This window comes from Agaricus bisporus (genome assembly GCF_000300575.1).
Source record: "Agaricus bisporus var. bisporus H97 unplaced genomic scaffold AGABI2scaffold_7, whole genome shotgun sequence".
NCBI lineage: Eukaryota > Fungi > Basidiomycota > Agaricomycetes > Agaricales > Agaricaceae > Agaricus > Agaricus bisporus.
Window position 1 is genome coordinate 1254152 of NW_006267370.1, and position 13375 is coordinate 1267526.

At 46.7% G+C, this 13375-nt stretch overlaps 5 protein-coding genes across 5 annotated transcripts; 4 read left to right on the plus strand and 1 right to left on the minus strand.

The window, feature by feature from the left end:
* Positions 1-10: 10 nt before the first annotated feature.
* On the minus strand, positions 11-2720 carry AGABI2DRAFT_207298 (hypothetical protein). Its single transcript, XM_006462660.1, has 10 exons — positions 2643-2720; positions 2512-2588; positions 2289-2464; positions 1799-2234; positions 1660-1748; positions 1440-1599; positions 877-1387; positions 518-825; positions 326-465; positions 11-267 (listed from the first exon to the last, which is right to left on the minus strand). Exons 2-10 carry the CDS (start codon positions 2542-2544, stop codon positions 162-164), a joined length of 1959 nt encoding a protein of 652 aa, XP_006462723.1. The 5' UTR covers positions 2545-2588; positions 2643-2720; the 3' UTR covers positions 11-161.
* Positions 2721-3384: 664 nt separating this feature from the next.
* Positions 3385-4454, plus strand: AGABI2DRAFT_207301 (hypothetical protein). Its single transcript, XM_006462661.1, has 5 exons — positions 3385-3638; positions 3698-3827; positions 3886-4018; positions 4073-4108; positions 4176-4454. Exons 1-5 carry the CDS (start codon positions 3481-3483, stop codon positions 4226-4228), a joined length of 510 nt encoding a protein of 169 aa, XP_006462724.1. The 5' UTR covers positions 3385-3480; the 3' UTR covers positions 4229-4454.
* Positions 4455-4647: 193 nt separating this feature from the next.
* AGABI2DRAFT_186603 (hypothetical protein) lies at positions 4648-6897 on the plus strand. Its single transcript, XM_006462662.1, has 9 exons — positions 4648-4738; positions 4791-4884; positions 4939-5069; positions 5132-5329; positions 5390-5805; positions 5856-5917; positions 5978-6407; positions 6467-6522; positions 6573-6897. Exons 2-9 carry the CDS (start codon positions 4791-4793, stop codon positions 6791-6793), a joined length of 1608 nt encoding a protein of 535 aa, XP_006462725.1. The 5' UTR covers positions 4648-4738; the 3' UTR covers positions 6794-6897.
* A 464-nt stretch (positions 6898-7361) lies between these two features.
* AGABI2DRAFT_193832 (hypothetical protein) lies at positions 7362-8370 on the plus strand. Its single transcript, XM_006462663.1, has 2 exons — positions 7362-7375; positions 7426-8370. Exon 2 carries the CDS (start codon positions 7439-7441, stop codon positions 8330-8332), a length of 894 nt encoding a protein of 297 aa, XP_006462726.1. The 5' UTR covers positions 7362-7375; positions 7426-7438; the 3' UTR covers positions 8333-8370.
* A 186-nt stretch (positions 8371-8556) lies between these two features.
* On the plus strand, positions 8557-12876 carry AGABI2DRAFT_179366 (hypothetical protein; the record flags this gene model as incomplete). The annotated part of the gene is made up of 12 exons (XM_006462664.1): positions 8557-9133; positions 9231-9481; positions 9530-9664; positions 9723-9975; positions 10034-10616; positions 10713-10832; positions 10868-10894; positions 10982-11070; positions 11518-11946; positions 12023-12365; positions 12414-12548; positions 12613-12876. Exons 4-12 carry the CDS (start codon positions 9836-9838, stop codon positions 12874-12876), a joined length of 2130 nt encoding a protein of 709 aa, XP_006462727.1. The 5' UTR covers positions 8557-9133; positions 9231-9481; positions 9530-9664; positions 9723-9835.
* Positions 12877-13375: the final 499 nt, after the last annotated feature.

Sequence of the window (13375 nt, forward strand, 5' to 3'; positions counted from 1 at the left end):
TACTCGAAGTTTTGGACTTTGGTTCTTCAACAGCAACTTCGTAGCAACGATCGACGAGTTGATCTTCGTCTTTCCTTTGCTCGTGTAACAACTACCACTACATTTGAGCATCATGTAATTTATACAAGTATCCCGTGTAATACGATCGCCAATGCCTAGTTTTAGCATTCTAGGGTTCGGAGATGTGCCGGACGACATTGTTGACCGTTGATGTTTCGAACCTTGACAAGCAATGTTTGCCCTTCCACAGTTTGAAGAGGGTGGAGTCTAGATCATAGATACATATATGAAGGGAGCCACTTGGTTGCGGACAGTATAGACATACCGGCTTTGCTGTGCTCGTAATTCGAGAAATTTGGTCAAGGGAACCGCGCCTATTGCAAATCCTTTTCCTCTCGATAACGAGTAGTGGCCCGTTGTAACATAACCAATGATATCTTCTTGAGGTGGTCGCTTATTCGCCAGCTATACAAAACCAACTTACTAAGGAACCGAGAAGAATGGCAAATGGACTAACCTGTAGTATGCTAGGACCACCTCTATCCTCGCGCGTATGCACCAATCGCTCCCAATTCGTAGCCTCCTCATCAGACACTTGATAGATCATAGCCATATCTTCAGGCACGCCTTCTTTGAACACAGTGACTCTGACATTGATTAGGGCATGCTTGAGTAAGGCATCTGGGTTTATCGATGAATTTAATGGTTCTAGATCCCTTTTCTGTCGCAGTTTGTTGACCTCTTTTAAGAGATTGGTGGCAGGGTCCGTCTGTAATGTCGCGAGAATCCTGTTGGTCTCGGAACCTCGAAAGAGCCATGGTTTGACTTCGAATTCGTCAAGATTCATTGAGGTATCACCAGCCTTATCCCCATCACCGCTCTCAGCGTCATTCTTGTCCACATCCATCCGATCATCCCTTTGTGTCGACACAAGATCTTCTGCTTCTCCCTCCGCTGTATCAAAAGGAGACGTCGCCTCCTTCAATCCAAGTACAACCTCCCAATCTGCCCGCCACGGACTACGCACTCCAAGCTTTTGATAGTTTACCCTCTTAGCAGGAGGTTTCCTTGTCCATGTGTCCCTTTCCTCAATCTCCCTTTCGTCCGCATACTTCTCATATGCAAGAGAGGAAGGAAAATCACGAGGAAAGTAAGGTACACCAGCTTCATAAGCTTGCGTTTGTCGTTCGCGTTGTCCCCCAACACGAGTACCAGTATATATGAGAGAAGACCAAAACGCCATTGACCATCCTGCGGGAAATAGGAACGTGTATCCACTGATGGATTGGCTTTCTGCGTCTGGCGCTTCGAGTGTGCGTCTGATAAGGAGGATAGGTACACGATCGTCTTGACGTTCTGGTTTCAACGGGGTTCCCGGAACAAGGTTCTTTTGACTGTGCATTAGTGGCAGAAAGAAGGAAGGGAGATTGACTACTGACCTTGGAACGTCGATCGTCGATATCTTTCTTGGTGTAGCGTGGTTTGGATAGTGTTTTACGAATATCGTGCTCCCATATATCACTTCTCGCAAGCTCAGTGCTCAGGTAGATTATTGATGACTCCTCCTTGTACTCAAGATGGGCATTTTTGGGCGGAAATCTGTGAAGATTTGAAGAAACGGTGAGTTACCCATACGGTAACTTTCTGGGCATAACTCACTTCAACCTTGGATCAATAACCGAGGCTCCGATGATCATGTCGCGAGGTACCGCACTAGGTGTTTGCGTTTTAGATAATGAAGTCCAAAACTATATCACGAATTAGAAACTTCTTGCCCCAGCTTAAAACAAGGACAGACCTGCTTGAAGACGTTTCTGTCATCTTTCGAAATCGGGTCCAATGCACCCCTCAAGACCTGATTTGACTTTGGACCCATGATTTCAAATGCATTGACTTGTCCTCTCAGGTCTGCAATCTCAACTTCGAACTCTTCCAGTGAGGGTTTTGGGCGATCCAAGGCTCGAGATACTGCCTTCTTCAATTCAGCAGTGACATCTTCAAATATGGCTGGATGCACACGCAACCATAGATATCTCGTTGTTTTATTATTAGGAGTAGTTGCTACGCAATCGGTTGACGGCTCGTTGTTCTTTTGTAAAGGGCCTGGCCGTAACAGGCCCTGATTTTGAGTATTCGACGGACGCCATATGATCGTTGCTGGGCCAAGACAGCCAAAAGGGTAGAAATCACATTTATGAAGGTGAGTATTAAAAGCACGAGAACCCACAACCCAGCTGCATTTTAAGATGAGTATGCATGATAAAGGCATCAAAATAGTTAAAACGCACCGAGTCGCACCAGCACCTGCGCCTTGAAGGTCACAGATTAATCCAAGAATATATTCGAGAATAAATTGTGGGCCTTTCAGTTCGAGGGTCGCAAAGTATGAAGCGTCATGGATGATTGATCCTTGGATAGAAGCACGGTGGGAGGGACGGTAGGATTTTTCTGTCGGTTGTACTGCCTGGGATAGGTTTAATAAACGCTCGAAGATGATATAGGTTAGCTCACTAGACGATATCCCCACATATTTTCCATCTTCATCCGTTTCGCATGCCACAAGTGAGTCTCTAGCCAAGACTTATCTCCTTGTGAATTGTTTCACGTCAAATTTAAACATATCGAAAAACAGTTGAACATACTTTGTCGATTTTGGAAGGATTCAGTTTTACTGATTTTCTTGTTTTTGCCCGCCTTAGGAAGCTTTCGACTTTTGACTTTCCTACTTGGGGGATCCATCTACAGAGATCCGATGGTGAATGAGAAATAGATGACCCATTCGACAGCATTGCTCGCCTCAGCCTTTGCCTTTCCCCGAAGTTTAGCAGGGACGCGGCGAACGTCGTGACTAGCGGCTCTGCGGCGTAAGTGCCTTGGAAGTGCCTGCCACGCTCTTTGAGTCGAAGCACCACTGGGATATTGATGGTCAGCTTGACTGTCAATTCCACTCTCAACTTGAGTACCTAGCATTCTTCATCGCTTTTTCCATGGCGTCGATTTCATAAGCTCTTGCCTACTAATTGATTATTGAGTGCCCTTGCGGAAAGTTCGATGTAGAACACACTTCAGCGAATTTTTCAACGTCTATAGCACTTGGAAGTCCACTCATCCCTTATTAAACCGTCAAATAATAGTCAAACTATTGAAATAATCCATACCCTTTATAATACCACTCCCGGAACCATGCGCCCTTGGAACAGACTGGACAGGAATGGTTCTTGCAGCGTTCATCTTTAGCTTCTTCTTGTCGCGCCCCGACATTTCGTCGCCTGCGTTCTTACGCTTGTTGCCTGGATGTGACATTCTGAAAATCCGACGGAAAACGGCATCGTGAACCAAGCTTCAAAGACAACTGATCGCTGCTAATTTGGGGCACGTGATTTACGGGAACATTCGCGGACTCTGTCTTCGCTGCTCACTGCTGTCCACGACGTCCCGAGCGTTATCTATCGACCTTGGCATTCGAGGACTGGGTTAATCATGGCTTCGACCCTACGCCTCGCCTCCCTCCTACGCACCACTGCTACACGTGCACGTACACCACATCGCCTATTTACAAACTCTGTGATCCGACGGGAGGAGGCTAGTACGGTTGCTCCAGTTGTCCAGAAGAAACCCATTGGGGGCATTCGTGGAGGGTATGCTCGAATTTATTCCCGTGTTTGAAATGAGTTTGTGTTAAAGAGATTCCTTGTAGAATTGTTGGATTCCTGTTCGGTTTCTCTCTCGCCTCATCTTATGCCGCCTATCACCTGTTAGACGAATACCAGAAGGCCTCAGCTGCATTGCAAGCCAGTGTTGAAGAGCTAAAGCTCAGCACGGAAAAAGTGAGTCTTATAGTTTAAGAGACACGCTTTTGAGCTAATCCTCGATGCCAAAATGCAGGTATCTGCTCATGTTCGACGTATTGAAGCGGTAGAAAAGGATCTTAAAGCCTTAGGGGAAGCATCTGCCTCAAAGGAGGACATTAATCGCGTTAGGACCGAGATGAAGAAGCTCTATGATGGACTTCACGTTGGTCAGTCCTCATCACTCTCGGTTATTGATATCTATTGTTGAGGTCGTTATGCAGAATTCCTTGATTTACGCGCGCATGTTTGGGGAATACGTGAGTACCGTCGCCGTCCGAACCATAACTCAGGATCTCATGATCACGAATTTGCTTCTGCTTTCAGAACAAGACATTCATAAACTATCAAAAAAGGAAGCCACTTCTGTCCGCATATAGACTTTTCGCTGTGATTGTTGCTATACCGTGTCCCTGAGAATTTACAAGGCGCTTTCGCTTGGTACTTCTGCGCACAATCGAACTATGGATTGCCTCGATTATTTTCGTCGGCTAGAACTTCTGCTCGGCCCATTATCTTCAGCAGCTGGTCTCGGACTCTAACGCATGAAGGAAAAGTATTATTGTATATCAATGTCACACGGTGTTGATGACATATCGTCGGCCTTTTTACCGTCCCTTTCTTTCGCGAAATCAAGTTTTTTATGCAGTCTTCCGGATGAAATTTATTACCAACTACCAAGGCAACACCGAACCCCTTTTCTTTTACCGGTACGGTTGCTAACAGCTGCTACGGCGGTCGCCGGCTTTGGGTATTTAAGAGTCAATCCCGTCTTCTGTTTCTCCATCTTTTCGATCAACAGCTTCAAGACAGGTTCTTGGAGTTTTTTCTCTTTTTATTTTATTTCTCTCTCCTTTTTTCTTCACGATCTCTTTAGTTTTTCGGCAAAGGTAAGCCTCTATACGAGAATTGAGCAATCGTTTATGCTTCTATTCACAAAAGATGCACTCTTTCACAATGGCGTCTCGTTTCGTCTTTCTCTTTTACTTCGTTGGCCTCGCCTTTAGTCTACCTATCCCAAGGGAGGTGCCCCAAGGTAGAAGCCAGAATATCTATAAACCTTGGAGTATGTTACTTACCTGTCCACAAGAGCACTCGCACAATCTACAGGTGGCCAGCGTTCGAAGCAGTCTCAACCTCGACAATCCATCCAACTTCGGTGACCCTATCTTCCCTTTACTTGGCAACGCGGTCGCATCGCAAGGGCTTGGAGACACTACAGTAAGCGCCCGACTCCTATTGTAAACCCTCGCACTCCTGACAATGTTGCTTGGACCCATCAGGACCCGGACTGCCTCCAACAAGCTGTTGCTGACCAGGCATTCACTAATGCCAAAGCGGCGAATGACATCGATGGCCAAGTCAACGCTCTCATTTACCGTGCTCTCGAAAGGAACACAGGTAAAGTCGGACTTGCGAGTGCGCCTTGTACAAGCACCCAGGCTATCAATCCTGAGATTGCTGCTATTCAGCAACATCAAGTTCGTTGCCGGTCCCATTATTTCATTATGCAGTAACTGACGCATTGTTCACTGGACTAGGATCCAGCCTCTACCAACGCAACTGCCATCAATAAGGCCATCGTTTTAGAGCTTGCGAAGCAGATTGCTTCGGTTGGTGGTGATCCTCAGGATGCTTTGAAGTCCGGTACTTTTGCACCTGGAGACGTCAACGATCCCACCGCAGCAGGAAACACCTGTGATGATGCCAATGACGAACAAGGATGTATTTTCACACAGAACTTACTGGTCCCTGACGCGACGCCAGAGGAAATTCAGGCTGCGGTTGCTGATGGATCTGACGTGACCAACAATAACGGCGGCAGTGGAAGCAATAGCACTGTAAACTCCTCTGGCGCTGACGCCACTGGCAACTCCGATCCCACTATGTCAGACAATGATAACTCCATGAGCAACAGCACCGGTGACGACGCGAGTGATGCTCAAGATGACAGCGGGTGCGTCTGAATGTAGCTTCGTCGTTGAGTGTATTAACGTTCCTATTCAGTGCCAGTACCACTGACACAAACTCGATGTCTGGTCAGAACCTGCAGTCATTCACTGGAAATCGTAAGTGATTCAATCGCTTTTGCATTTACCCCATCGATTAAACTTATTGTACACTGGCAGTCGGTGGCATTGCTCCTCCCCCAGTTACTCCTGGTGGACGCGGGTTCGTTGTCGAAGGCAATGATGACTTCACGAATGTTGGAGCGGCTCTGGGGCGCTCTTGTGATGTTCAACACAATCAATGCGCAGACCTTGCCAACTCCGCAGATGGTCGAAGTTTAGGCCTAAAGACTTCGCAGTGTGATGAGCAGAACCAGTCGTGCAAAGCCGCTAACACCAGCGCCAATAGCGCCAGTGGTAGTACAGGTAACGGCAAAGCAGTCGGCAACAGTGGTGTTCCAGGCAATGGTAAAGGCAAGGTCAACAATGGTAGCATGGGTAATGGTAAAGCAAACGGTAACGGCAACGGCGTCGGTGGTGATAATGGCAATACGGATGCTCCTCAGTCGAGTGCCAGCGACAGTACAGGCGCGGCTCAGAGCGACACCAGGTACGTCTGAAGGTGGTTAAGGTTTCAGAGATCATCTAATACTTACAAGTGGCATTCAGCAGTAGTGCAAGTGATTCGACCTCGACTCAAAACTTGCAGACATTCACTGGAGCTCGTAAGCACCCTCAAATTCCGGCGAACTCCTTGATTAAAATAGAACCGTAGTGGGTGGCATATCCCCTCCTACAGTCACTGCTGGCGGACGTGGATTCATTGTTCAGGATTCTGATGAGTTCACGAATATCTCGGCAGCACTCGGACGCTCGTGCGATATTCAACACAATAAATGTGCAAATCTCGCGAACTCTGCAACTGGAAGGAACTCAGGTCTGACAGTCGGGCAGTGCGACCAACAGGATACAACCTGTAGAGCTGCTGCTACTTAACTAGTTTGGAGATTATGTATTAATAAGGTATGCACACCTTGATGATTGTAGTGTACACGCGACGCGTCAAGTCCGATTGCAATACAGGTGCTCCGGGAATAAATAAAAAAAGTCATCGTGCTGGCAAGTTTGGGATCACGCCCGGCCTAATCCAAAAATGTTGGCCAAGACTATTGAACACCTCTCCGATCATGTGCCGGTCCACTGCGGTGAGGTGAGATATCCTGAGCTACTTGGAAGCTTCCTCCTTCGTATTCTGGAATCTCCAGTAAGCAGGATTTCCAATCAACGATACACAGTAAATCTTCAGTTTCTAGGATGACGCGTGTGAGAAACTGTCCAAGTCCCCATTCACATCACATTCAAATGGATAACTAAAAGTTCGCATGCCCTAGTTTGTGGTGCTAATCGAAGGCCGTACTGATGGTCGTGGGTACAATCCTCTCCACTTTCCTGTCCTCCTGACCATTCTTGCATGAGAATCACCGACTTATCATGGAGGACCATTGGAGCCTGAGGTAAATAAAGCATTGCTCCCCTAGAGGCTAGAATCCCATAACACGCCCCACGTCAGTCAATCAGGTAGGTCTCTTCAAGGTTCCTCATCAATGCCATTCACCCTGTTGCATAAGATAAACCCCCGCCATGGCACTTCCTCCGCCTGCAGATGATCAACCTTATTGCAGTGTTTCTGCTCTTGAAGCAGGACATGTCTACCTCAATATGAAAATGTTCATCGACAATGCTGCTTCGGAAGAAACCATTCGGACTCCGTCTCTCTCTTTTCTTCTTCAGCATTCTGTAAATAAAAAGAAATTCGTTTTCGATCTCGGAATTCGTAAAGACTGGGAGAATTCCCCGCCCAAGGCTGTCGAATGGATGCGCACCGTTTACAAAGTCGACATTCCCCAGGACGTCTCTGACTCTCTGGCTAAAGGCGGTTTATCTCCCCGTGATATCGACACCGTCTGCATATCCCATATCCATTTCGACCACAGTGGTCATGCCCCTCTATTTGACCATAGTGAATTTATAGTCGGCGGTGATACTCGCCAACTTCTTGAACCTGGGCTCTATCCCCACAATCCTAATTCATTTTTCTCTGCCGATATACTTCCACCTGAGAGGACAAGATTCCTTGGTGACGAATTGCGCTGGCAGCCGATTGGGCCCTTCCCCCGCGCGTACGATTTTTATGGTGATGGAAGTCTATACATCATCGATGCTCCGGGGCACCTTTCTGGTCATGTTAACCTTCTTGCTCGTACGAGCCCCGATGGCGCGTGGATATACCTTGCAGCTGACACCGCACATCATTGGAACTTGGTGCACGGATCGTCAGTCATCGCGTGCGGTCATCCTGGTCATCTACATGACACAGCGCATATGGACAAAGAACTCGCAGAGAAAATGATTAATCGTGTTCGAGAGGTGATGAAGGTCCCGAGGGTTAAGGTAATTCTGGCACATGACAAACCTTGGTACGACGAGAACAAGGACAAGGATACTTTTTTCCCGGGAAAAATCAATTCCCTCTGATGTATAGAAGTTGGTAGAAATTGGCCATATATATATATTCATCCTTCATTGTTTTCGGAGAACTTTAAGCTGCTTTCTGGCTGCTTTCATTCACTGGTCCTGCCCATGACTGATGTCGAATTGATGCAGCTGCGCATGATCCAGGGTTGTCCCCTTTAATAAACCTTTACGTGTTTATCTATCGCTGAAGAACTGATGTGCTCGTTGGCACGGCAAGTCCTGACATGGCGGTCTTCAAGTCCCTTCTGAAAACCTGCTTAGTAACCTTCGTCCTTCCTCGATACTGTCTTTCTTTGAATAGTCCTCACCAAGGAAAGCTTATTACTCCAGATGTCGACGAGTTCATCCAGTCCGTGATCCAACAATGGAATCTCACCGGTCTCGCTATCGCCGTGGTTCGTCAAGACCCGAATTCACCCACTGGCTGGCTCCAAGAATTCGGGTCTTATGGGAATGCGAAAGCAGATGGAACTCCGGTCACGCCAGACACTTTGTTCTCGTTGGCTTCGAATAGCAAGCTGTTCACGGCACTGTCTACCGGTCTATTAATTTCAAATGAAACGCTGAAGGAGGAAATGGGCATCGATTTGTCTTGGTCTTCTAAAGCCCAGGATGTTTTCGGAGAAACATGGGGTCTTATGGATGAAGATGCGAGCCAAGGGACAAGCCTCCAGGATATGTTGTCGCATCAGACAGGATTACCCCGACATGACGCAAGTAATATCCCGAGGTCTGGAGGGCTCATCGATAAAGCATGTCGCATTACTTTCTTACTCTGCCTCATACTGACATTTGCTGAAGGTTAGAACATTACGATATCTTCGTCCATCTGCTGAGTTTCGGGAAATCTATCAATACAACAACCTCTTATATGATTCTCTCGGGCTTCTACCTGAAGTCTTGGTTGGCCAATCGCTGAGTGCTTTTGTCGACCATCAGATCTTCAAACCATTGGGAATGACAAATTCCACATATTCTATTGCCGAGGCTGAGAAGCGTCTTCTGGCGGATGGTTTCCAAATCAGTGGGCAGGACTTGAAGCGAGGTTTGAATGGTACCAAGAAACCAATCATTCCATTTTATGAAAGACCTGGGGAAGAATCGATTGGCGCAGGTTCTGGAGGTGTAATTAGCTCTGCTAGAGACATGGTAGGTTCATTGATGATATCGATAAGCAAATTTTACATTCGTCTTCAGGTCAAGTGGGTTTCTATGCTCTTGGTTCTTGGAAAACATCCACACCAGGGTCAACAAATTGTGCCCACGGAAGTTGTAAATCATGCAGCAACTGGAAGATCTGTAGTCGCTGGAAAGGCCAGCTTTCCCGAGATGGTGAAGTTCATCACATCTTACGCGGCAGGGTATTTCTAATTTCTTTTTTGATTACCAGAGCCCTATCTTGTATGGTGCAGGTCAATTAACATACTCTTATAGAGGTCACCAGGTAGTCGACCACGGGGGCAACGTCCTCGGGTTTTCGTCCTCGGTTGCTCGGATTGCCAAATGAACAACCTGGGCATCGTCATCCTCAATAATGACTGGGATGCAAATTCCGCAATCACTGCTATCAAATGGCGGCTCGTAGATGAAATTGTCATCAGAGCCACTTCTCCCAGCAGTCCGTTAATAGATTGGATTTCGAGGCAAGTATCACAGAATCTGAAGCATATGTTTCGTTTGTGTAACCTTTTGTAATTGCAGGTACAAAGAAATTGATCGACGACAAAAGCAAGCAAGCAAAATTTTTACTCCTCGACCACCTCATCCTCCTCTTCCGAGCTTGCCGTTTTCTGAGCTTGTGCGCAAGACCTATAGCCATCCATCATACGGACAACTGAGACTCTGTCAAGCCACATCTCCAGCTCCCTCTTCTCCCTGGGAAAACTTATGGGGCGAAACTTTCAGTATCGCAGACCAAGACTGTTCAGTAGTAGTCAATTCACCAGCGGTGAAACGAATTCTCGAAACGACAGATCTATCAGTTCCGACTTTCATCTCCCAGTTCAAAAGCATCTTTACAACGCACATCCGCCTCAGCCATTTTTCAGGCAACGTTTTCAATGCTACTGCAATATGGACTAATAGTCAAGTACGTATGGATGAGGGCTATGGGTCATGGGATGGGGGCACTTGGAAAGATGACGAGGATGTCATGATATCCCTTATGGAATTTTCAGTTGAATGGGCTACTGAAAGGGAAGAAGGACTTGCCTTTAAAGGGGGCATTTGGGGAATGGGGGAGGGTGCGAGAGAACCACTAGGCAGTGGGAAAGAGGCAGCGGAGGTCTGGTTTCATGGAATGGGTTGAGTATCGAGTGTTCGACTACTTTATGATTAAAGCTGTAAGAAATTATCTGTAGGAAATAGCCTCCACATCTAGCCTCAAATGCCGGTAACGGAGTGGCTGACATCTGTAGAATACAAGCGTATTAGCGATGAACAACTTTTAGAGCAGATCGTGCATGTGCGCTCCTTCCGACTCAATCCTAGAAATGACCGTGTAAGCGTTTGACAACAGTAGTTGTCATTTCCAAGATTTGCGGGCATCAGTTACAGATTGACGTAAGTAAAGAAGGTCTGGCTGTGGGAATACTGTGTGCGGCCGACCATAAGTGCACTGAAGCCGTAATACCCGCCATGAATTTATAGACCAAAGTTATTTTGGTCACCGCAGGGCATAATTCCGACATAACTGGGGAAATCAAAACATTCACCACTCAAAGGCAATACCGTGAAAAGTAATAACTTATATAGTCATGCGAACTTAACTGGCCAACAGGCCTTACGCATCACTGAGTCATTGGCATGCACATTGCAACTTCGTGAATCTACGGTCGGATGCATACAGTCTCGTCAGTCTCATGTCTGCCTTCAACTAGGTGCTTTCAATGATGACACCCATGATGCGATCTGAAGTATCTGGACTCGAGCTCTTTGGCCTATGCAAAAATTATGATCAACAATTACTGACAGAAGGATGACCGTCAGTGTCGGATTGATTCCATCTCGGCTGGAGCATATGATCCAAATCCAGGGTCGTTCCCTTTACGTTTTTCATCTATCCCTTATGACCAATGTGCTCGTTGGCACGGCCATGGAAGTCCTGACATGGCGGTCTTCAAGTCCCTTCTAAAAACCTGCTTAATAACCTTCGTCCTTCCTCGATACTGTCTTTCTTTGAATAGCCCTCACCAAGCAAAGCTTATCACTCCAGATGTCGACGAGTTCATCCAGTCCGTGATCCAACAATGGAATCTCACCGGTCTCGCTATCGCCGTGGTTCGTCAAGACCCGAATTCACCCACTGGCTGGATACAAGAATTCGGGTCTTATGGGAATGCGAAAGCAGATGGAACACCGGTCACGCCAGATACTTTATTCTCAGTGGCTTCGAATAGCAAGCTGTTCACAGCGCTATCTACTGGTCTATTGATTTCGAATGAAACGCTGAAGGAGGAAAAAGATGTCAACCTATCTTGGTCTTCTAAAGCCCAGGATGTTTTCGGAGAAACATGGGGTCTTATGGATGAAGATGCGAGCCGAGGGACAAGCCTCCAGGATATGTTGTCGCATCGGACAGGATTACCCCGACATGACGCAAGTAATATCCCGAGGTCTGGAGGGCTCATCGATAAAGCATGTTGCATTTCTTTCTTACTCTGCCTCATACTGACATTTGCTGAAGGTTAGAACATTACGATATCTTCGTCCATCTGCTGAGTTTCGGGAATTTTTTCAATATAACAACCTCTTATATGATTCTCTCGGGCTTCTACCTGAAGTCTTGGTTGGCCAGTCGCTGAGTGCCTATGTCGACCATCATATCTTCAAACCCTTGGGATTGTCGAATTCCACATATTCTATTACCGAGGCTGAGAAGCGTCTTCTGGCGGATGGTTTCTTAACCAGTGGGCAGGATCTGAAGCGAGGTTTGAATGGCATCAAGAAACCAATCGTTCCCTTCTATGCAAGGCCCGGAGAAGAGTCTATTAGCGCTGGTTCTGGTGGTGTAATTAGTTCGGCTAGAGACATGGTACGTTCTTGTACATCGTCGATAATCAATTTTGATATTCGTCTTCAGGCAAAGTGGGTTTCTATGCTTTTGGTTCTCGGACGACATCCCTACCAGAATAGGCAAATCGTGCCCATGGATCTTGTAGAACATGCAGCAACTGAAAAGTCCATAGCCATCGGAACGGCCAGCTTTCCTGAAATGGTGAAGTCCATCACATCTTACACGGCAGAGGTTTTCTAATTTCTTTTTCTTTTCGAACTACTAGAGCCCTACGTTGTATGGTGCAGGCCAATTTATATCCTCCTATAGAGGCCATGAGGTAGTCGACCACGATGGCAGCACTCTGGGTTTTTCGTCCTCGATTTCTCGATTGCCTGACGACAATCTGGGCATCGTCATTCTCAATAATGACGTGAGCACAAATTCTGCGATCACTGCTATCAAATGGCGGCTCGTTGATGAAATTGTCATCAAAGCTGCTATTCCAGGCAGTCCAGTGATAGATTGGTTTTCGAGGCAAGCATCATAGAATCTGAAGCATTCGCTTTGCATTTTGACCTTCGTAATTACAGATATAAAGATATAGACCGGGGACAAAAAGAAGCGGGCAAAGTTTTCACTCCTCGACCACCTCATCCTCCTCTCCCGAGCTTACCGTTTTCTGAGCTTTTACACAAGACCTATAGCCACCCAACATACGGACAACTGAAACTTTGTCAAGCAGGACTTCCAGCTCCCTCTTCTTCACGGGAAACCTCGGCGGGCGAAACTCTGAGTACCGCAGATCAGGATTGCTCAACGGTGCTCGATTCACCAGCCGTGAAGCAAATTTTAGAAATCACAGATACATCTATTCCGACTTTCATTTCCCAGTTTAAAAGCTCTTTTACAACACACATTCGCCTGAGTCACTTTTCAGGTAATATTTTCAATGCTACTGCAATATGGACGAATAGTCAAGTACGTATGGAAGAGGGTCATGGGTCATTGAACGGGGACACTCGAAAAGATGATGGTGATATTGTCTG